Source organism: Aedes aegypti, chromosome 3, assembly GCF_002204515.2.
Source record: "Aedes aegypti strain LVP_AGWG chromosome 3, AaegL5.0 Primary Assembly, whole genome shotgun sequence".
NCBI classification, from domain to species: Eukaryota; Metazoa; Arthropoda; class Insecta; order Diptera; family Culicidae; genus Aedes; species Aedes aegypti.
In genome coordinates, this window is record NC_035109.1 from 300,163,601 (window position 1) to 300,187,462 (window position 23,862).

At 41.3% G+C, this 23,862-nt stretch overlaps 1 protein-coding gene and 1 long non-coding RNA gene across 4 annotated transcripts in view; one reads left to right on the plus strand and one right to left on the minus strand.

The window, feature by feature from the left end:
* The window catches only part of LOC5574260 (glutenin, high molecular weight subunit DX5), a 191,512-nt gene extending 173,743 nt beyond the window's left edge, over window positions 1–17,769 (plus strand). The window contains exons 3-9 of one of the 2 annotated variants that reach the window (XM_021850086.1): window positions 13,191–13,404; window positions 13,464–13,609; window positions 13,746–13,811; window positions 13,896–15,212; window positions 15,267–15,500; window positions 15,555–15,728; window positions 16,829–17,769. In XM_021850086.1, the coding sequence (XP_021705778.1) occupies window positions 13,191–13,404; window positions 13,464–13,609; window positions 13,746–13,811; window positions 13,896–15,212; window positions 15,267–15,500; window positions 15,555–15,728; window positions 16,829–17,490 (2,813 nt within the window). In that variant the 3' untranslated portion in view covers window positions 17,491–17,769. Of the gene's footprint in view, window positions 1–13,190; window positions 13,405–13,463; window positions 13,610–13,745; window positions 13,812–13,895; window positions 15,213–15,266; window positions 15,729–16,828 lie in introns of both variants that reach the window. The other variant, XM_021850085.1, reaches the window with a different exon arrangement.
* Window positions 17,770–20,574: 2,805 nt separating this feature from the next.
* LOC110678643 lies at window positions 20,575–21,092 on the minus strand. 2 transcript variants are annotated; one of them, XR_002501801.1, is made up of 4 exons: window positions 21,051–21,092; window positions 20,831–20,985; window positions 20,694–20,759; window positions 20,575–20,616 (listed from the first exon to the last, which is right to left on the minus strand). It is a non-coding gene; the product is annotated as an uncharacterized LOC110678643 (long non-coding RNA). The 2 variants fall into 2 exon arrangements; XR_002501802.1 differs by having other exon boundaries at window positions 20,694–20,784.
* Window positions 21,093–23,862: the final 2,770 nt, after the last annotated feature.

The following is a 23,862-nucleotide window of genomic DNA, read 5'->3' on the forward strand; positions in this document are numbered from 1 at the left end:
AGCGGACGGAACCAGAGAGCGAAAGCAACAACTGAAAATCATTCAGTGGACGGATTAGTAGTCAGCGCCAACCGGCGACCTGTTGGAAAGTAACGCCAGCAAAATATACACCATCTGCCTCTCCTTACCATTCATATTCTTGTACTTGATGAATTCAATGAAATGGTTTGGTTTGGCGATGGAGCAAAGAGTTATTAAGGATGATTTTACTTAACAAAGAGTTGTTGATAAATATTCCAATCAATAAGAGTTGTTTTGAAAAAGTTCACTTTTATCAGAAATTTCTGCTTTACCAAAGAGTTGTTAATGAAATTCCTGCAGCAAAGGGTCAAGTTTTTCCCCACGAATATTTCCAGCCAGGACCAGTCATGGAGGACAATCCATCCCGAGCATCACGGCCCCCGCTTCTAAAATTCTCGAGTACGGAAATTGGAAAATTAATACATAATGCTCATCTTGTACATCCCTTGCCAAGACATCAATTTCATATAGCCTATTTCTCAGATTAACGCAATAGACTAACATGTAGAAAAATTTCAGATCAATAGTTGCTTATTACAATTGATCAGGAAACAGTTTATTGAACAGTATTTAAAATCTGTCGCAATTTTAATACATTTTCCAATTTAATACTCGAGAATTTAGGAAGTGTTCCCCCATTATATGATAAATCAACGATGCTGTTAGAAATACCATACAATGCTGAGTAGCATGATGTTATTACGGTCCGATGGCGCTGCTGTGGTAAATTCTCAAATTCATGTAATTATGTGGGGTAAATTATGTGAACCAAATTGTAGTATACCGCGATATTTAGATCATTATAGATAAATCAGTAAATATCATCCAATAAACCGTTTTATGAACGTATGTTGGCCCTGAAAAGGGCCGATTGAGCTTGGATGCTGTGACCACGAGTTTACCACGAGGCGAAATCTAGAAGCGCGGATCGGTCAACCTAGAAATTTTGAGCGATTTCACAGACCAGATGCTGGATTGGCAGCTTGAAGAATGACAGCTCAGCAGATTTCTAGCAGCGAGCTACTTCTCGCTGAGCAAGTTCGGAGGAGCTCTTACCAGCTCGAAAGCGGAATTAGAATGAAACTGAATCCGACGAAGGAAGCATGTTTTATAACCTCAGAATAGCAGATGATGCTCCTCCCTTTTGTGCTCTTCGCTTTCTGATCGACCAATCTGGGAAATGGGTATGTGCCAATAATGTGTTGGGCTTAGAATTACTTGAAAATTGCGGAGAATGCTAATGCGTGAGAAATTGGTCGAACATGAATTGCTGGAAGGGTTGACATTAACTAAATATTCAATAAGAGATATTGATAATTAATAGTTTTCTTTATTATGGCGGTAAATTTCTGATCCATGGGTGCCAAAATTATTACAATTGTTCAATGAAAATGTCTTTTCAAAAGCATTCTTAATATGTCACAATTTTCTTACATGTGATAATTTTGCTAATCAAAGTGTTCCCACAAAATATGGAACATCAAAGACGCTGTTGGAAATGCCACTCTATTTTACAATTGTTGTGGAATGCTGAGCACTCACCCCGATGGCACTGCAGCAGCGTCCGCGATTACAGTCTCAAAATGTTGAGTCATCAATTATTCATGACAAATGAAATTTTGTATGAAGCTGTGAAATTGATTTAGGAATATAAGAAGTCATATATAAAGTCGGAAATATTTCTCTTTTAACTCTTTTCTACTAATTTGATGACCCTGAAAAGGGCCAATGGCTTTGTTAGCTTTGATGCTCTTACAGATAAATAACACTGCGGGATGTTATCAGTTGATTGCCATGGTCAAACGGGGAATCCTCAACTCAAATGTATAAATTTGAGCAAGTTATTTGCTTATACGACGAACCGAAAGTTTCGTGGCATGGATGGCGCACAACAGTAACAGGTAGTGAATCACCGGGCTTAAGTCGAAATCTGATGATGGCGGCGATGGCGATGGCTGGGTGAACGTAAACAAGCGGTGAAGCACAAAGCGAGAATGACTTGCCCGACCGTGTTAACAGTTCGACCGCAAATTTTCCTGTGGACTGCTTCATATTCTTCTTCTTCTTGGCGGCGGCAGCGGTGATGACTTTGGCTTCGGACGGCATCTTCTCTCGCTCGCTTGACAGTTTGATTTGAGCGAAGCAAGACAAACGGGGAGGTCCCTCGCTGTCGATGTCTGTGCTTGAGAAGCACGCCCGGTCAGAGCAAGACGATCTATTGCCTGCTGAGATGCGATCGAAGCGGAGAATTGAAAGCAAATGACGTCAAATTTTCTCTAGCACCCCTATTTATAAATTTGCTTGAAATCAACGTTCTCTTTTAAAACAGTTATTAAACTATTTGGACAGGTATGTGGGATTCAGTAAGTAAACGACATGACCCTTTGATGTCTTGTCTTTCAATTGACCAATTGACCAACCATACACTGGTTCTTGAAACCACAGAACGACAAATGGTTCTTTTCAGGACTACCAAAATGAGTCCAAAAAGAGTTAACTTCTGAAAACTTCATCCGATCAATAACAACACAAAACTAGTACACTTACAAATTCATGCACATGACAAATCAAATTATTAATCATCGTAGTTCTACGTCAACCCCGCGGTAATGTAATAGACATTACCCACCCCAATTTTTTTTTATTCATATATCCATGAGCCCTGCCTGTGGAAAAAGTTTCATGAAAATCTGAGACCCTTCGGCCCAAACCCGTACGGTAATAAAAAGAAATCCCCTGCTGCATATGCAGCGCTGCTTGCATCAACGAACACGTATAGTATTAAAGTTTCGTATGTGTTTGGACTGTAACCTGGGGAGGAGCACCTGGGCACTCTAACTGTTTCCAGCGTTCCATATAAGTTCACCCATTTTTTTTCCACTGCGGAATGATGTTCGTCTGCAGCTGTTCATCCCAACCGACTCCAGACTTCCATACTTCTTGCACTAGCACTTTTCCATGTACTACGAAAGGAGCAACTATACTCTGAGGATCGAACACGCTCATGACGAGACTCAGCAGCTCACGCTTCGATGGTACAGATGAACCATGGAGTAGACGTTGAAGATTTTCACGGAAAGTAAGTGAAAACGAGAAGTCATCTTCCTGAGGAAGCCACACCATTCCAATAACTCGTTCTAAGTTGCTTCCCTTATCCATGACGAAGATCTTCACAGACTTTGTGTTCCGTTCGCCGATTTGTTGCAGAACCTCTGTGGGGTTCGACATCCAGTGCCGAATTAAGAATCCTGCTCTTTCATGGTCTTCTTTGACTTCCATTACCAACTGAACGACCTCTTCGCCAGTGTCCACACTGTCCAGGTAATCATCCACGTAATGATTTTGCTTTAGGAAACTCTTCGACGTGTTCAGCTGCGTTCAAGTTTTTCACGTACTGGGTGGAGCTAGGAGAGCACGTTGAACCAAAGGTGGCGACATTAATTTCAAAGACTTGAATTGGTTCCGTTGGTTGGTTCGCCACAGAAATCTTTGAGCAGGTCGCGATCTAATCTTCACTTGATGAAACCTTCCCATAATATCACCGCTGATGCCGACTTCCCTTTGCCGATGTCTGCATAATACAGACTGCAATGATGGTCCGACCCATTCAGTAGAACCGAATTTAAGGAGATATTTTGTACTGATGCAGCTGCATCCCAAACGATTCTAACCTTATCGCTTACCCGCTTACTTACGGGTACCGTTTTGATTCATATTACGGACACTTAAGGACTCAGGGAAATATAACCCAGCATAGAGCATACAAAATAAATCATTCTGTATGATTCCTTAACGCTATCGAGTGTCGGAAGCCCTTTACTTTCAAACGGTGGGTTAAGAATACGCTTCCGCAACTTCAATAATTTTAAATAAATCAAAACGTTTGGCCTTTTCATGATTCTTATTCCGGACGCTTCCTCACTTTTGCCTCATATTCCGGACACTTTGAATCGAATTCCGGACAGCTCATTTGGATCCAGAATCACCGGATGATTGTTAATCCAACCTCGAACCTTATCGACGGCCTCGTCGGATCTATTGCTAACCACACTCAAACGATCGTCTGCATCTAGCAGCGAATGGAGCAACTTATACTTGCGGTCGAGAAACTCTTGTTCCAGCTTCATAAGATCTGCGATGGCCTTTTCTCGTCGATCTTTCTCCGACAGCAGGGTCTTCTTCTGTATCTCCTGGCCCTGTGCTGCCAGTGCTTTCTCCTCTGCCAAAATCTGCATTTACAATTGCAGTCGAGCTTTTCTTTGACTGGCATTCGTAGACGTGGTAGTTTTTGACGATGACGATGTAGGGGAAGTGGTGGTAAAATGAACACCATGCCTTTTACCGAGAAAAATCAAATTTCAATGAATTTTTATCATGCACGGACGATTAAGAGTATAAATCGGTGTATTCGGGTTACGGAGGTCAATTGAAGTGAAAATATTAACGAAAACTAAGAATTAAGAAAATTACTTTCGAAAATTAGAACTGACGTAACTCTTCGCTCGGAGGTCTTGAGGTTTTTCAGCGATGTGAATATCGTTTTGATATGATGTCAAATCTGAAACTTTTAGATTTATTTATGAAGGGGTTACAATCCTTAATGGGTATATTTTCGTGAAAGCAATGAAAATTTAATATATTAGTTTGGACCCCGTTTTTTGCATGATGTTCATTTTACCACCAACGGCTGATCATTTTACCCACAAAGTGCAGGTAAAATGAACATTTGCATCGATTTTTTTTTTCTAGCGATACAAATATGTGACAAGTAATACCGTCAAATTTTCATCAGACCTGCTTTATATTAATTAATGACATAGTCATAGGCAATATATGGTATTTTAAATGAACAAATGCAAGTAAAACTCAAATATTTCGGTATTTAGCATATTGTTTAAATTAATGTCTATATTTCAAAAAAAAAAAAAGTGAGCCTAGGAAATTCAACGTCTTCAGCAATTATTTTCAGCATAAAATAATGATCAACTTTGCCGAAGAAACCATACACCTAAACTTCCATTTGACCGAAATGGCATTTCAGTCATTTATGCGAATAACACTAAAAAATATGACTTTATCTCAAAATATCGGCCTCATTGAAAGGATAATTTTCGCATAAGACATCAAACGTCTATTTCTTCATTCCGAAGAACTACAGGTTGTTAGGATTCTGCCCTAGTGTGCGCCGGCACACGAGAAATGATACCAACGGCTGCACCCATCACATTGTGCCATGTTCACCTCCACGGAATTTGGTCGGTGGCAAATAATGCATTGAGCATCACTGGAGTTCATTGTGGTTGGTGATTGTTGTTCTCGTGAGGGAAAGAATAAATCGATGATAATCTTAAAGATTATTATCACGGGACGGATGCTTTACGGACCTCTACGAGCAAACTCGTTTTCTTCTACTTGAGTTCTGGTGGATTCGCTTTCCTTCGGCTCTCGCTGTCCTGTACCGCCCTCTGTTCTGTTGGATACCGGCCTCAAACATTCGGCTTCTGGTTACATTCTTCACGTCTGTCATTCTCTGGCGCTCTTCATCGAACCAGTTGTTTCGTCGTTGACCAGTGCCAATCATTTCCCGCGCCGTTGTTGTCACAGCTTCGTGGATAGATTTCCACAGGCTGTAGACATCTCCAGAAACGCTGATTCTTCCCAACTGCTCGTCTAGCAGCGGTACTGTGCAGTGATCCCATTAGTCGACAAGCGTTGGATGTTGAAGCGCAGCATTATGTTATTTCTGGAACTCGTGAACGCTGGATAACCTCGCCCAAGTTTTAGCTAGTAGTTGAAGAACGAGCTCTTCATTCTCAACACACAGATTAGATCGCTTACCGGGTTTCTCCGAAAAACTCGCATGATCTGCTTCAAAATCCCTATGAAGCCGACTCCAGGTTCTGTTCTGTCACCGCCGCTCTAGTAGATGTGGTGACGATGGGATCTACCGCTAGGTAATAACCGTCTCCGGTTTTCGGCCAGCGTATTTCGTGGATAGCTGTCACGTTCACGCCAACAGTCCGCAGCACACGAGCCAGGATTCTACCCCTTTACCCCAAAACCCATTACCCCAAAACCCATTACCCCGAATGCCATCTACTAGAATGCCACTACTCCGAATGTACCATTACCCTGAATTCCGTTACCCCGAATGCTATTTCCCCGAATGTACAATCGCCTTGAATAACATTGCCCTGTGATATTGGAATTCGGGGTAATTTCATTCGGAGTTATGGGTCATTCGGGGATATGGAATTCGGGGTGATGGCATTCGGGGTAATGACATTAGGTGTAATGGCATTCGGGGTAATGGAGTAGAATCCGAAGAGCCTTCGATAGGCTAGCTAACCAGAGTTGTGCTTCGTACATAATGCTAGAGAGGCTGTCTCCTCGGTGCTTACACACGATACATCATTGTTCGTTTGTTCTTTACATGATGACCACAGTCATAGCCATCACAACCATCCACCTTCACCAGTGCTTTGGACATATAGCTCTGGTTCTCAATAATTTTAAGTTATTTCGGACATGCTACGATGCTGAGCCGTCATGCATTAGTGGTGTTGCTACTAAAATTACCTCTTAAATTTTTATTATTTACTTGTTACTGCTAAAACTACCACTTAAATCTGTATTCCCAATCAAATGCGTTTTACAATCAATTATAATGTAACACTCAAAAATATAGTAGAGTTACTTAGATTTTTTTAAAACTTTTGTCATTAATAATTCTTTTTGAACATTTTTCATTTATCTATTATTTTGGGCAACTGCAAGGAACAAAGAGGTCTTTATTTGGTCTTTGGCGCAGAGAAATAGTTGGAAAAGCAGAAAAAATTTGGATTGTACTAAAAAAGAGTTCTCATAATCTTCAAAAATGTGTTACCCTAAATTTCCACTGAGTGGGTGCGAGTAACTGCCGTTTAAGAAGATTGCAAGTGCTAGTCGAAATACGTGAAAAGAATATATTTTAAACTAACTCACTAATATGTTGGATTTACTTGGTGCAACAGTAAAATTGTATGTAACTGTGAATCTTGACACACAAATCCAATTCCAATTTCCTTTCGTGGTCAAAAAATCCGAAGATTGCCTCAATTATAGCGCATTCCTCAGCATGTGCATGTGACGACAATCCACCCCCAAACGAGCTAACGATGTCACTATTTGAGAACATGAACTATTTAAGGAATTGCAAACTGCAGGCCAGATCGCCCCGTGCCCATCAAAATTATTGCGATCAAGATGGTGCCCGGCCCGACACGCGAATGTGTTCTTGTTCGCACGTAATGAGGGGATAAATCTTGTTGGCAAACAACTACCGACGATTCCGTCCTCTGGATCGTCCAACGTTCGATGCTGCGTGACTATGTTGTAGAGAGAAATAGGATTCTTCCCAGTAGTGTAAGGTGGGTTCAAAGTTTGACGTTAGTGGAATAATCCATATTGCCAGAAAAAGAAACAAATACCGAACAGTTGACTTTCGATCTATTAACTATAATTTTCCTGCATAAAACTTCAGTCAGATCTCCTTTAAAATGCTATAGCTATTTGCCTACCGAAATTCATCTAAATCGATTGGACGACGGCTTAGAAATTGCGGTCCCAGTGAACCACGTATCGTATAAGAATGTGCATCCAAAATCACATATTCATGCGTTCAAAATCAGAATCGTACAAGATGCCAAATTGAGCGTTATCAATGTCAACACAAGTTGTATATAAATCCCCAATACGATTCATAAACGACAATCTGTGTTGACAGCAAAACATGTCGTTAATAGTGCACCATAGAATCGCGTTAAGTTGTTTAAACTGACAGATCATATATCAATCCAGAAAGCATCATATGAAATCGTAATAACTTAGCAAAAAATGCCACCCAAACTTGGTAGGCTGCTGACGATGGGCCTCAAAGAACAACAAAGCAAGTGTCGCTGTACATGAAACATGAATTAATATTGGCAAATAATCACTTTTAGATAAGTAACCCTTGATGGTACAGTGGTAAGGTGTCCGATTTATGATCCAGAAGTCCCGCGTTCGAGACTTGTCGGAAACATTTGTTTTTATTTTCATCAAAATTTTGTGGCATCGTATATCTGATCGCAGAAAGTCTGAAAAAGTCGTGCCAAGTACGCATATAGCCTCCACTTTGGTAGGTATATAGGCTTTTCATGCATTCCATACGATTTAACTGGTTCATATAGAATGATGTATAACAAAAGTTATACCAACCAAAATGTTGACTGGGGTGGGCGTTTAGTGGGTGGTATCGTCGTTTAGAAGACCTGACTGTTCGTAAAAATATGTATCAATTTTTAGTTGTAACAGTTTTAAAATTGACTGTCTTGAACCATCTTAAAAAAAAACTTTGCCTCACTCGAACTTTTGCCCCACTTTTCTCTACTAAATGGCACGGAACTGGCGTAGGAAGGCAACGAACACCAATTCAATTATTCGCTATTTTCGATCCCATTTGTCGTTGAGAATGCACCACACTGCACTGCACTATTATAGGAATGCAGCCAAGCCCGGATAGTCCCCCCACGATAACGAGTGCACTCTGCATGTGTCCGGTGCACAGTGGCAGCGAGCTGTCGGCAATTGTTTGCATTCCGGTATTTACACACAATTTATGGACAATTGGATGAACGCAGGGATAAAGGATAAGCCGTGTGTCTTGAGCTGATCGGGCAATTGTTGGCATATCGATTGCACGGAATGGGAAATATTCCGCGCGGCTTTCGCTAATGAACTGCCGCGCGAGATGGAAGTGCACAATTCAAATAGCTATGGTCTTTTATCGTGTTATAGAATATAATTTGCACAAAAGCTTTGATAAAAAAAAAAGTGATGGTTATTGTTTATGCGGCATATGACGCATTAGATTATTACTTTGATGTACCTATACGAAACAAATATTTATAAAAACGTATTACCTAGATGACTCGAAGGCTTCGCATGTCATCTGCAAAACAAAGATTTTGAATAGTTAATACGTGATTGAATGCTGATGTTAGAGTTCGATTTGTTCATTGGAAAATTTTTTTGTGAACCATCAGTCTGTTCCATGTATTTTTTTTCAGAAAGTTTAGTGTTAGAGAAAAGTGAGCTGATTGTACGATAGCCAAAAGATTCTCAAGATTTTAGTCTGGTTTTAAAATTGGCACAATCTTGGCGTTTTTCCACTTGTCATGACAATAGGCCAACTGCAAACATTTGTTATATTTATCATCCACAAATGATAAGCTTGTTTCTAGAAATTTCTTGACGAGGATGTAAACAATTTTGTCATTGTTTTCATACTCTTGATTTTTCAATAACAGCTTTCACTTCTTCCACCATGTCAAAAATCAAACATAAAATTCTTCTTCTTGTTTCTGGCGTTACGCCCCAACCAGGATAGAGCCTCTGCTTCTCAGCTTAGTGTTCTTATGAAAACTTCTACAGATATTTACTGATAGCATTCTTTGCTGATTGACTTTTGTTCGCTATCAGATTTTCCAGACCGGTTTCAATAAGGCTCCAGAAACACCTTCAGTAATTCGGTCAGAAATTTCGCCTGGAGATCCTCTTTAGATTTCTCCAAGGATTATTCCAGGAATTTTTGCAGGGATTTTTCTATAGCGATTCCATCATAGATTCCTCCAGTTAAATAATTACTGAGATTTTTTAAGGATTTTCTACAATAAGTTTTCAGAAAAAAAATCCAAGAATTATAGCAGAGATTACTCTTCAAGGACTCCTTCAGAGATTCTTCAAGCGATTTCTCTTCTCACCAAAAATACTTGCAGAAACAACTCTAAGGATTCCTCTAGGAAAATCTGTATAGGGACTTTGCAGAGATGTCTTTAAGGCATAGTCCAGGTTACACTACGACAATTTTTTAAAGGATTACTCAAGATATGTCTCCAGTGATTTCTTTAGAAATTCTTCAGGTAGTCCTCTTGAGATTCCTCTAGGAATTATTCCTCAGATTTTCTCCAGAGATTGCTCCAGGAATTCTTCCAGAGATTTCACTGAAAATTTATCTAGGGATTCAATAAGAAACAACTTCATAAATTCCTATACAGATTCCTCAAAAAATCCTTCAAGAATTATTGCAGGAAAATCATTACATGAATTGGTAGGTGTTTAGACAGACCGGAGTAGATGACATTTTGGCGTTCTAAAGATGCGTTAAATACTTTCTCAATTCTGATTTTTCCTATGCTTTTTTGATACCAATGTATCATTAAATAGATAAGTTCTATTATTAGAGCAAATAATGTAGGTTTTTTGATATTTCGAATGCGTACCCCAGGCATTCGAAATATCAAAAAACCTGCATAATTTTCCCTGAGATCATTAAATGGCTGAGTCTGTCTGAGCACCAACCAATTATTCTACTGATTTTACCAGGTAATTCTTCAGAAATTCCCTTTGAAATACCCTCCGAGGATTCCTCAAAGAATTCCTCTATAAATTCCTAGAGTGATTCACTTACAATTCCTCCAGGGATTTCTTAAAAAAAAAGTTCTCCAAGGCTTCCACTGCGATTTTTATTTTAAAAATTGTTCTAGGAACTCTTTTCTTAAGGAAGTTTTAAGAAATCCCTAAATAAATTTCTAGAGGGATTCCTGGAGCAACTCCTGGAGGAGTCTGTTAAAAAAAATCTAGAGTAATCTCTAGAGGAGTCCCCGGTGAAATTCCTAGAAAAATCCATGAGAAATTCTTGCAGGAGCCAATGGTCAAAATCTTTGGGAGAATTCCTGAAAAAATCTCTGAATTATCAAATATGATTTTCGGCTACGAAGTTTTTATATTTTCAACGGTTTTTGTGTAATAAAGACTGCGTAGACGAAAAGCATATTCCATTAAAATATGCAGTCGATTCTCTACCAGCTCATCCTTGGAACAATTTCAAGAGGAAACCATTACAGATTTTCTGAAGCAATTCTTGGAGGAACTCCTGAAGAGAAATCTGTAGAAATCGCCGTAGAGATTTTCCTAGAGCAATCGCTGAAGGAGTGTATTGAGAAACTCCTGTAGGAAGGATTATCTAATTCAATTACTGAAGGACTTCTAAATGCATCTCCAAAGGCATCCCTGGAGAATCCTTGAAGGTATACCAGAAAAAATCACTGTATAGGTTTGCTGGTGGAATTCCAGGATAAATCTAGGGAATAGACCCTGTAAAGATTTTTCGAAGATGACCCTGGAATTATCCTTTCCATATGAAACTTTTGAGAAATCCCTAAATAAATTCCTAGAAGGATTCCTGGAGCAATCCCTGGAGGAACCTGTTAAAAAATCTAGAGAAATCTTTAGAAGAGTCCCTGGTGAAATTCCAAGAAAAAATCCTTGAGAAATTCTTGCAGGAGCCTATGGTGAAAATCTCTGAAAAAATCCCTGAATTATCAAATATGATTTTTGGCTACGCAGTTTTTACACATTCAACGGCTTCTGTGTAATAAAGACTCCATAGACGAAAAGCATATTCCTTCCGATTCTCTTCCTGCTTTTCCCCGGACCAACTTCTGGAAGAAATCATTATATTGTTTAAAGCTATCCTTGCAAGAACTCCTGAAGAAAAAGATGTAGAAATTTCTGCAGAAATTCCTGTAGAGATTTTCCTAGAGTAATCCCAGGAGGGAGAAACTCCTGTAGGAAGGATTATCTAAGTTAATTCCTGAACAGCCAGGAGTCTGCATCTCCAAAGCAATTTTTTCAGGTATACCAGGAAGAATCACTAACTTAGAGATTTTGCTGGTGGAATTCCAGGAGAAATCTAGGGAAAAGTATCTGTAGAGATTTTTTCGAAGATGTCCTAATTCCAGGGATTGAAGGAAGCCAAGAATTTTTTTTTATAGAAATCACAGGTGAAATCTCAGGAGAAATCCATGGAGAAATTTTTCAAAAGAAATAAATGTAGTGATTTTACTGGAGGAACTTTTGTAGACATATTTCAAATATTATCCCTAGATGAATTGTTAGGGCAATTTTCATTGTAATACCTGCAGGGGCCTTCCTTAGCCGAGTGGTTAGAGTCCGCGGCTAAAAACAAAGCCATGCTGAAGATGTCTGGGTTCGATTCCCGGTCGGTCCAGGATCTTTTCGTAATGGAAATTTCCTTGACTTCCCTGGGCATAGAGTATCATCGTAGCTGCCACACGATATACGAATGCGAAAATGCCAGCTTTGGCACTGAAAGCTATCAGTTAATAACTGTGGAAGTTCTCATAAGAACACTACGCTGAGTAGCCGGCTCTGTCCCAGTGGGGACGTTAATGCCAAGAAGAAGAACCTGCAGGAATTCATGAGAGAATCTCTGGAAGAATTCTAAGAGAAACTCTTGGAGGAATCCCTGGATGATTTTTTGTAGGCGCAGAACGAATTTCTCGAGAAAAACCCTAGGAAAACCCTGTAGGATTATCTGGACTACAGTTTTTCGTAACACGAAGATAATACAAACCCGCCATAGAAATACCAACGAAAAACTTGTCAGCTACCTTTCCTGTAAAATAGTTTCAAAAAAAAAAAAAAAACTGTTAGTTCTATATTTTTAATGTTAAACACAATTAAGTGCAGCAACATTCTTCGTGGCCCTTATAAGCCTTAACAGTAAATTTACAAAATTTGCTAACTGCCACTATGAAAACATTTCCCAAATTTGAGCTATTTCACGGTTTTGAATCGTGTCGAAAAGTTGGTTGAAATGGGGGTGGTTCAAAATGACCGAATGGATGGGGTAGAATGCCATTTAGTATGGAGAAAGAAAAATCAGCAACCAGGCTTCTCCATGAGTTTGCTTTTTGGCATGGAAACACTTATTCTTTTTTAAAATCATCTGAAAAGCTTACGACTCTGTCAAAAAAGTGAAAAATTGTCGAATTTCACCGGAATTAAGATAAATCTATGAGTTTATGTTCAAAGATGGCGCTTTATGCGAGAGAACTCATCGATCAAACGGTTTCATCCACCAAATAGTGCGATAAGATGCAATTTATATCAAGAAAACGACTTTGTTATGTGACTTCCAGTTGTCTGGGATTGCATGGCTGCCCAAATCGTTGATCTGAACTACTGTGCATTTATATATGATCATGGAGTAAAGATTGTCGCTGAGTTCATTACGCAACGCTTAGTTCAATACTCAACCTAAACGATCTTCCGTTTACTTCCAGGTGCGTACCAGTTTGGCTACGAGGTGGGACCAAACGGTCAGTTCCATCACGAAACACGAGGACCCGACGGAGTCACATATGGTTGTTACGGGTACATCGATCCCAACGGAATGCTCCGGGTGACCCATTATGTTGCCGATAGTCACGGTTATAGGGTGGTGGAACCAAATCGACCGGTAGAGATATTTTCTGACTCGCCAGCGCAATACAGCAAGTGAGTTAGCAGTTCAATGTTTCTTTTCGGCAGCTCAAATGATTTCTACTCGTTTTCAGCGCCCTTACCGAAGACGAACCCCAATTTCGACACCGAGGTCAGCTGGTCGCCTGGCGAGATTTATATCTGCCACGTGGCTGTGGAATGTATCCAGGAGGACTTCGTCCGGATGGACCAGCGGTAACTCCACCTCCACCCACAGGAGGTAAGTATTAGAAGTTTACCGTTCAGTTAGTTGTAGCTGGAAGGCAGGCAGGCTAGAACTTGCACCCAAAGATTGCACTTGAACAGTAGAACCTAGCACTGGAAACACTATTTTGTATATCCGCACTACTTTACAGCACCCACAAGACCAACAAATGGTGGCACCAATACTGGCGGTGGAAGTGGCACTGGTAGTCCTCAAGGTATTATTGATATTTTCGTTTCAGATGTGTGAACTATGAAGATATGAATTTCGTAAACGAATGGCATTGATTGTTGTATTTTAGGAAGCGGAGGGTCTCAACAGTCGGGTGGAAATCGACCAGGGCAGGGGCAAGGACAATGGCAGGGACAAGGGCAAGGCCAAGGACAAGGACAAAACCAAGGACAGGGACAAGGGCAATGGCAAGGCCAAGGTCAAGGCCAAGGACAAGGGCAAGGACAAAATCAAGGGCAAGGACAGGGCCAAAACCAAGGTCAGGGACAAAACCAAGGTCAGGGACAAGGTCAAGGACAAGGACAATGGCAGGGACAAGGACAGGGTCAAAATCAAGGACAAGGACAGGGTCAAAATCAAGGCCAAGGACAGGGCCAAGGGCAAAACCAAGGTCAAGGACAAGGACAGTGGCAAGGACAAGGCCAAGGTCAGGGACAAGGTCAAGGCCAAAGCCAAGGTACTAGACCTGGACAAGGTCAGGGACAGGGACAAGGACAAAATCAGTGGCACGGGCAAGGTCAAGGTCAGCGACCAGGACAAGGACAGGGACAGGGTCAAGGACAGGGACAAGGACAGGGACAAGGGCAGAATCAAGGTCAAGGGCAAGGTCAATGGCAAGGGCAGGGTCAAGGACAGACGCAAGGACAGGGACAAGGCCAAGGGCAGGCACAACGACCAGGGCAAAATCAAGGACAAACCAGCGGTCAAGGGCAAGGACAAAACCAGGGTGGCAATTGGCAACAACAGGGACCTGGAGGTCAAAGCCAAGGGCAAGCCCCACAAACTGGGCCTGGACACCACCATCAAGGACAACATCAAGGATCGCATCAGGGCCCGATAAGTTCTGGTCAGCACCAGGGTCAGCATCAAGGAAGCCATCAGGGAGCTGGTCAAGGTTCTCATGGGGGGCAGCACCAGGGATCTCACCAAGGACCTATAAGTTCAAGTGAGCATCAGAACCAACACCAAGGCAGTCATCAAGGCTCTTCGGGTCAGCATGGTGGGCAACACCAAGGATCTCATCAAGGCCCGATCAGTTCCGGCGCACATCAAGGACAACACCAAGGCAGTCATCAGGGTATCAGTCAAGGTTCACATCAAGGCCAACATCAAGGGTCACATCAGGGTCCTATTAGCTCAAGTGAACATCAAAATCAGCATCAAGGTAGTCATCAGGGAATACATCAGGGGCAACATCAAGGCCAGCATCAGGGTCAACATCAAGGTCCAATCAGTTCAGGACAACACCAGGGCAGTCATCAAGGAAGTCATCAAGGCGGCAGCCATGAACACCAGGGTCAGCATCAGGGATCCCATCAGGGTCCTTTCGGCAATTCAACACACAACATTCAGGTGTCGTGGAGTCATCAGAAACCTGGGCAACAAGGTTAGTTTGATTTTCTTTTGTTCAAGTATAAATTGAGACCAATACTTTTTCAAGGCCAAGGGCAAGGTCAACAACAAGGACAAGGTCAGCAGCAAGGACAAGGCCAAGGGCAACAGCAAGGGCAAGGTCAAGGACAGCAACAAGGGCAAGGTCAACAGCAAGGACAAGGGCAGGGCCAACAACAGGGACAAGGTCAGCAGCAAGGACAAGGTCAAGGACAAGGCCAAGGACAAGGTCAACAACAAGGTCAAGGACAAGGTCAAGGCCAAGGACAGGGACAGGGTCAAGGTAATCATCGAATGCACCTCGTTACAGAAAGAACTATATTTACTCAATTTATAGGTCAAGGTCAACAACAAGGACAAGGACAAGGCCAATGGCAAGGACAAGGCCAGGGTCAACAGCAGGGACAAGGCCAATGGCAAGGCGGGGGTCAGGGTCAGGGTCAACAGCAGGGGCAGGGTCAATGGCAAGGACAGGGACAGCAACAAACGACCACAGCAAGGCCAATTGGAGGTAAGGTTAAATTTTTGAGCAAAGATTGCCAAGTGTTTTAACAAACTGAGTCGTCTAATTCGTAAGTAATGCTAATCGTACAACATACCTTGAGGATTGTGATCTAATGTACTCATACCCATTCTTTACATAAAAGATAACTAGATTATTCTCATTTCATATAATTAAATTAATCGCACACACGAACAACTTCACCACACATACACTTACAAATCCACCACAAACGCACATCTGCACCAACAAATACACCACGATCACACGCATCACGATCTACGAACACGCACACGCAGTAAACATTGGCATTCGGCCACAGATATTGGGCGGTGGGGGCCTTGGCGCATCGATTAGTATTGGTGGACCACACGGTAATTACCTGCCGAACTTCCGTTTCTCTCAAATGGCTTAACTAATGTTTTGCTTTCAATTCTGCGCTTTCGCTGTGCTATGCTTTCGTTTTTCTCGTTTCTTAAATTGCTTTCCAGTGGGTTTTACCGTAGGCGCTGGCATTTCACAAGCAGGCATAAGTGGTAGCCTTACGACATCCCACAATTCGACCTCTCACACAGGAGCTACTAGTCTAGGTGGATCCATTGGAACCGGTGGCGTACATGCCACAACAAGCCACAATTCTACAGGCAGCGTGCTGGGAGTTTCCTACAATCACACGTCCAGTAACAGCGGTTCTCTGACTGGCCAGGGAGTACAAGGAACTCATACAGGTTCGAATAGCTTGAACAGTACGCACGTATCCGTTTCGGGTGCTAACAACCTCGGAGGTTCACTCCAAGGAGGTCAGATCACTGTAGGAGGTACGATTAATCACACCGAAACCCTAGCGGTAGGTTCCGTTAACGTAAGTAGCACTTCCGGAGGTACGTTTGGGGGAGCAATTAGTCCGGAGCACATCGGCGTCGAAGTGAGTGGGATGCTTACCACGAATGCCAGTATAAGTGCGCCTCTCATAGGTCCCCAACAAGGTAGCGTAACAGTCGGCGGTGGTGGTAGTGTAGTTATCGGTAGACCCCCTCAAGGTTAAACTCCACACATGTTCTGGTAAGTTTCGTTGATCCATAGTAATCCAAATATCGTACTTTTTGTAGAACCCTCGACGGATTATCCTTATGGACCAACATCACCAGCTCCCTCTCCATCTGGGTTCACAACCGCACAACCAGACTATCCATCGACTGCCAGCGGTGTCCAACCTCCGAATCGTCCTGGACAAACTGGTCCTCCTCCCTCCAATGGAGGCAACAACAACAACAACAACCAATACCCTCCCTATCAGATTGCTGTTTCTCAGTATCCGTATTTCTTTGTTCCTTACCCTTATCCTCCACCTCAAGCTCCATGCAACTGTCCACAGGATCAAAACCGTCCTCCTACCGGTTACCTCGGCTTCATCCCGGTCATCTACGTACCGAGTTGCTCCGCACAAAAGAGTGGTCTTCCCACGCACATTAACTGGCCGGCTCCTCCACCGCCAAATGGCCTTGGCAAAGCTCTTGAAGACTTGCCGCTGCAGCGATTAGTTCAGGGCTCGGATGGAAGCTGGAACATTGAACAGCTATCGCCAGAGGAACGACAACAGCAGTTGCAGCAACTGCAACTGGCACCATTGCAGCAACCTCAGCAGGTTCCACAGCCAAGACTTCGCCAGAACCGAAACCGTAGACTTCGGAGTAGACGACCTCCTCCACCACCGCCTTCACAGGTGGAGCAGTTCGTGATAAAACCAGAATCTCAGATTGAATCCGTGTGAGAATGGGAAGAACGTGGTCGTCGGAACCGATGGGAAGAAGAGGGATACTTGGGAAAGAAAGATGGCAACGATAGTGAGAAACTCGTGAGGGAACAGACTGGTTGTGACGTGCAAGTCCAACGTGACCGTCCTCCAGTATTGAGATCAACCATTAATGGTAGGACGTGAGACGAAAATACTCATTCGATTTTAAGCTTAGGTATGTGCTAGGGAACTGATTCTTGAAGGCAGCGTAGTCGGCGAATGATAACTAGTGTTCTAATAAATGTCAGAAATGAAGCTGGTTTAGATATAATCATAATAATATCACTGGCCTTATACCATATGTTGTGCCTTAAGTTAAAATTCGAAACTGTCCTCTGATCTTATCGCTGACAACTTTAAGAAAACTTCAATATATCTTGTTTATGAAGCAAGATGCTAGTAGCCCGCAATGAAACATTTTCCCTGTACCGCGGGTAGATCAGTCTTACGAGGTGGTACCAAGCGTTAAGAGCCACCTATTTGTCCTAGATGATGAGGAGGTCGAAGCGGAAAGATGATTCAATCATCATCTTTCAGAGTTCAAGTACTTATCATTCGATATCTAGGAGTTATACGATTCCAAATCAGTGGAGTTGCAGACCTCCTGCCTTCTAAAGTAAGCTTCTTGTTTCAAGGGATCTAAATATCTAATGCGGAGAAACCTGTCACAGTAACAAAAAAAAAAACGGTTTTGAACCTTATAGGTAGAAGCAATAATTTTGATACGCTAGAGTACTGAAGCATGGTCAAAATCAGTATCATTCAACCAGCTGCAAATCATCATGCAAAATGGTGCAGAATTATTATTTTTGTTATTATATTTTAATAAAGACACTTTACCACGGCTAACAATGATAGTTGTTTAAAAGACGGCATCTACATTATTTCTCAATAGTACTAATGTTGAATAACATGCACTAAGCTGTTCTTTGCTACCACAAAAGACAACTGATCGCAGTGGTTCAGCCCGAACAGAAACAGTAACGTTTGCCCGAATGCTAGTAGCCCGAATGATGCACATAGCCTCTTTGGGAAAAGACATTCTTTTTTATCCAATACTTAAAAGAAAAATAAGTATCATTGTTTCTCAAATTTTCAAAACCAGTTTTTTTTGCTAGAGTTTAAGCAATGATTGCCATTGCTTTCTGTTTAGCGATGATAGATTTTCTTGAGGATTTCTTTGAGTTTGAACGAACAAACTAGTTTTAAATTTTGATGATTGTGAATGATGACTCCTGGCGTCATGAGCAACTAAAGAGTCAACTGAAATCGTTCCTTCTTTAAAACATATCTGTTCTTTCGTGTCATATTACTGCAGCAATAGTGAAATTCGAGCTCCTCATATTTGGGCTAATGGTATTCGTGCACGTGTCATTCGGGCTACTGTTATAGAATTTGCTAATCCAGGATCTTTTAGTAATGGAGTATAATCGTACCTGCCACACGATATAAGAATGCAAAAATGACAAGTTTGGTATAGAAAGCTCTCAGTTAATAACTGTGGAAGTGCTCATAAGAACGCTAAGCTGAGTAGCAGGCTCTGTGTCAGTGTGGACGTAATGCCAAGAAGAAGAAGTAAGTTTCTCGAGGAAAAAAATAACAATCTATGTATGACAAGCGTATGCGAATGTTCTGGATTGAGCCTGGAAAGCACCATTCATGCATTGAAAATATGTCATCAATAAATGTTGATTCAAACTTCTTTCTAAGAGGACGTATCAATGTCACCCCCGTTTTATGGTAATTAAATTTCTTTAGGGGTCATGCACAAATTACGTCACGCTCCAAGGGGGTGGAGGGGGTCAAGTCAAGCGTGACGAGCCTTACAAAATTTTCCAAGGACTCATACAAAAAACGTGACAAAGGGGGGGGGGGGGTCGAAAAAGTCGAAATTTAGCGTGACATAATTTGTGTACCATCCCTTACGCGTTTAAGTGTAAATACTGAAAGACCTTCACATAGTATTTATCATCGTGTAAAACCGTTGAACCTCTGTGTTTTTCAGAGTGCATGAGCATGAGCAAAACTTTGCTCTCCGCTTGCGGAGCTATCTTGAAGAATAACTTTGGGCGAACCACTATGGATCGCAAACGGTTTTGCATATGTGGTACTTGATTTGAATAAGCAAGCACACACTAATAAAAAGTGATGCAAAATTGCTCCAAATCTAAAATCCAACCAACAGGTGGGTTGTTCGAATTGAACTTTCAAGAAATCGGGAAAAACGCCAAACGTCCGAAAATTTGGTTTTTGCGGGAAATCGTTTGAACTGATGAATAAAATATCAATGAATAATGTCTCATGTAGGATCAGTACCGTAATCCGGGGATCACTATTTCACAACTTTGTGTCATGTTATTCTTTGGAATTCAAATATTGTAGAGATGCTCAAAATTGCGGAGAATAATTATTTGCTTGGGGAAATTCCAAAAGCGGAAACTTATTGGTTCCTTTTTGAACTTAAAAAGCGGAAATACGAAATGAGATGGTGGAAACAACAATCACCAGGGCTTTGCACTTTGAAATTATGCAACTAAGGCAAATTCAATCTACATTACAATTTATTGTGACGTCAAGGGTACTTGCGTGTCTGGGCATATCGACTATTGGTGGCTTCTACGGTGGGTCCTCGGCGGTGGGGGTTGCTTCTGATGCTGGTCGGGGCACTATTGGGGCACGCCAGCCTACACGGCCCAAGTTGGTGGTAGGCCGACCGTTGACTTGGATTCGGCAATGTCTTGGTGGCGACGACAACCGGTAGATGGCGCAGGTGGGCTTCCGGTATCGACAGCAGGAGTTCACAGGGCCAAAACTATCCAGCGACGTACCAATTTTCCAAAATGGCGGTTCTTGACGAGGGACGGATCAGCGGGGAGGCAGTGAGGGGGCTTCGTGCGAGGAAGATGGCGGCGGTGGCGAGGGTAGTCGGTAATGACGGCTTCGACCTCTCGGGGGCCAACAGCGATGGCGATTCGGCTGTGACCGGCCTGGATACACTCCGGAACGAGGCCACTTCCACTCACTCGAACTCCTTTTGGCTTTCGAACGTCCACTTGCCTAATAAAAAGGTTGAAGAAACAGAAAAAGGCCCGCTTTGTGGACCTGCCCACCAAATTAATTCCCATTGACGTCAAACTATTGAACTTTGCCACATTAGACACTTTTGTATGCACAATTACCTTTTCCTTGTAGATTTAAGCTTATTAACAATGCTTCGTTGTTCTTCAACTAACTTTTCGTGCTATCTATAATGGTTTTAAATTTGCATGACTATTAACAATTAAGCATATTATTTTAACACAATTTTACAACTAACCGTACTAATACAAAAAAACACTCTTTATACTAACAGCTACTAATAATTGTCCTTTTAACACTGCATGCATTCATTATCTTTTAACAATAGCTTTTAACAATTTCTTTCACTGCATGCTTCTAACAACACTGACTTTATTGTTCTACAATGGCCACCTATTAACAAAGAGACAAAACACACTGATTAAAACTGCTTCCACCATAAATAATTACTTTTTAACCTTCTAAATACTAATCACGACGCGCACTTGTTTCACTTTAGGAATTTTTCAGGCAACAGAGGCTTGTTCAGGAAAGAACAAGGCCTTTTATTTAATTCTGGCATCTCTGATGGAACCTAATACCATCAAAAATCATAAAAAACGATTTTTGACAGCTATGCTCGCTACATTGCTGCTTACCCCATTTTCGACACTTATACTCCACCTATGGGCAAGTAGCTCACTCAGGGCGGGATTAACCATTAACCCTGAGCGTGTCGTTTACACCGCTCAAAAGCACTCACTCGATCGAGGTACTAGTTGAGAGTGGTGCAGAGCTCTAACACTCATCAAGCCACTGAGTGCAGCCCCTGTCCCATGTAATAGTGTTAGTGGGAGATCTACTTTTGGAAAGGGCGTAATGTTAATCACGGGAAAAGGGAATATCCACTTGTGGTGGAGCCAAAAAGTAATAATTGTAACCACTGGTTACAGCATCGACCGGTATGGGACTTCAATGGCAGAACTTATTAATATTTAAATAATAAGACATTGGTTCAGTTCTTTCCATTCCAAGATCTATTTTTAGATAACTAAACTGGACCACTGTACATTTATGATAAAAGTTAGATTCTTGTTGTAAATTTTCATTGTGTGTAATACCAGCACCAGCATTCTAAATTGAACAATGAGTAGGTGGTGAAAATAGAATATTCTACAATAATTACGATATTAACACTGTTCCTTTGCAGCTATGAGCAGCAGTAGCCACAGTACAGTGTGGATTCGCTCGTTGGGGGTCCGCTACATCCCGAGGAGGAAAGAATCGTGCCTATTCTGCGCGGCGTGTGAGGTGACACTAGTCGAATGAGGTGACAATTGTCGACTCGCTCCCATTTGATTAACATTAGTCGTCTCACGTCACTCGCGGTGAGAGCGAGTCGTCTCGACTCACACGCCGCGCAGAATAAGCACAAATAACTCGTAATAACTTATACATACCATATTTTGGTATCATACCACAATTAGTATTGATCAATTATCAATACCTCATTTTGGTATTCAAATGGTATTTGAAAAAAATGTTTAAAACAATTGGGTCCTAAAGTGTTTAATGAATTCTTGTTTTTATTTAATAATACGAAAGAGCATGTTATTACAACTACTTTAGCAAGTTTTCCAGCTCAAATAACGGCTATAACATTTTTAAACTTTAATTTTAAAAATGGTTTCGAATATGAACCTTGACACTTGTGATCTTGTTTGACATTCACTTTTTCGACAAAAATGCCACAGGGCATATAGTTTGAACACTGGGGTTGTTCCTATCTGACATTTCGGAAGGGACACGGAAAACAAAATATACCCAACATTTGAGTTTAAACCAAAAGGTGTGACAAAATCATAAAAAAATGTTTTTTGTACTTAAACCAATGAAAATCAATTAAAAATTGAGTAAACATGTGTTTCTGCCCTAAACTTAAGCGTTTGGTACTAAAATTGAGACAGGGCTTTAGGACCCTATTAAAAATACTTCATTTTGGTATACGATAGCTATTGAGGACTGCTGGAGGTATTGAACTATTATTGACAATTTCACTTTTATATGAAAATCCATCAAGTATAATTTAGGTATTACAATACCTGATCTAATTATCAGCTTGGTATTTGAAGAATATGCAGAAGGTATTATTTGAGGTATTTAACCTCTTATGCAGGACTCATTCATACCTCATTCAGGTTGTAAGTATTGGAAATTATCTGGTATGGAATACCTCAATTTGGTATTCAGTAGTTATTTTCTTCTGCTTGGGATGGAATGACTCGATTGTTGGATGTTTGCTGGTTGGAAAATATCCCAAACACTTAAATGTCACCAGAAAATGTCAAACTGACTTTGACGTCTGAGTACCGTCGCATTGAAGTCTCCATATATATTGCGGCGCTTATTTTAAATCCACATCCAGCGGCGGCGGTAACGCGCAGAAGATATGCGCGCAATTAAAACGCAACGTCAAAATTCAAGTAGGCTTGGATTTTTTCGTGCTTCAAGGACACAAATGTTTCAAATTTGCTAAATCTGAAACATTTATTAATTTTCATTATAACTGCGACGGTATATCGACATTTTCAGATAATCGCATTACGTGGATTTATCTTGCAGAGCACAATAGAACAAATGCGTATGTATATGTGCGTTTCGTGACGATTTGCTCTCCAGGTGCGTTAGTGTGGAGCATTTTTACCAGCTGTCAGTCGTTCCAACTAAAGGGTCGGATTCGCTAGATGGAAGGCTGTCGTGGTCCAACCAGCGAACCTCCGCTGTATTCTGAGATTATTACACACTTGTTATTCAGCTCTGAATAATTTAAGCTACTAATGAAGGTGCATACATGAGCGGATCCACGCCGTTTCACAAACCCGATTATTTTTGTATTTTTTGAATCGCATGAAAATTTTATGACCAAAAATGCCATTATGCACTTTCAGAGCGCCATTTTGAACCTCGCCTTATTTTTGAGAAGGGCGTATCGGAAAATGCATGGCAAATCTTTAAAAAACTGTAACTCGAAAACGGTTTGTTCGATCGATTTGAGATCTTCTACAAAGTTGTAGGTATTGATTAGGACTATATGGAGAGAAATATGCACGGTTAAAAAAAACTTACAGATTATTTTTTATTTCAAAAACAAAATTTTAAAACCGATTTTCTCCAGAAACGCAGTTTCGATTTTTTTTTAATTTTTGGATATGTTTTAGGGGACAACTTATGTGATTTATTGCACAATGTTTCAAAATGGACAAAAAATTATGATATTTTTAAAAAAATACA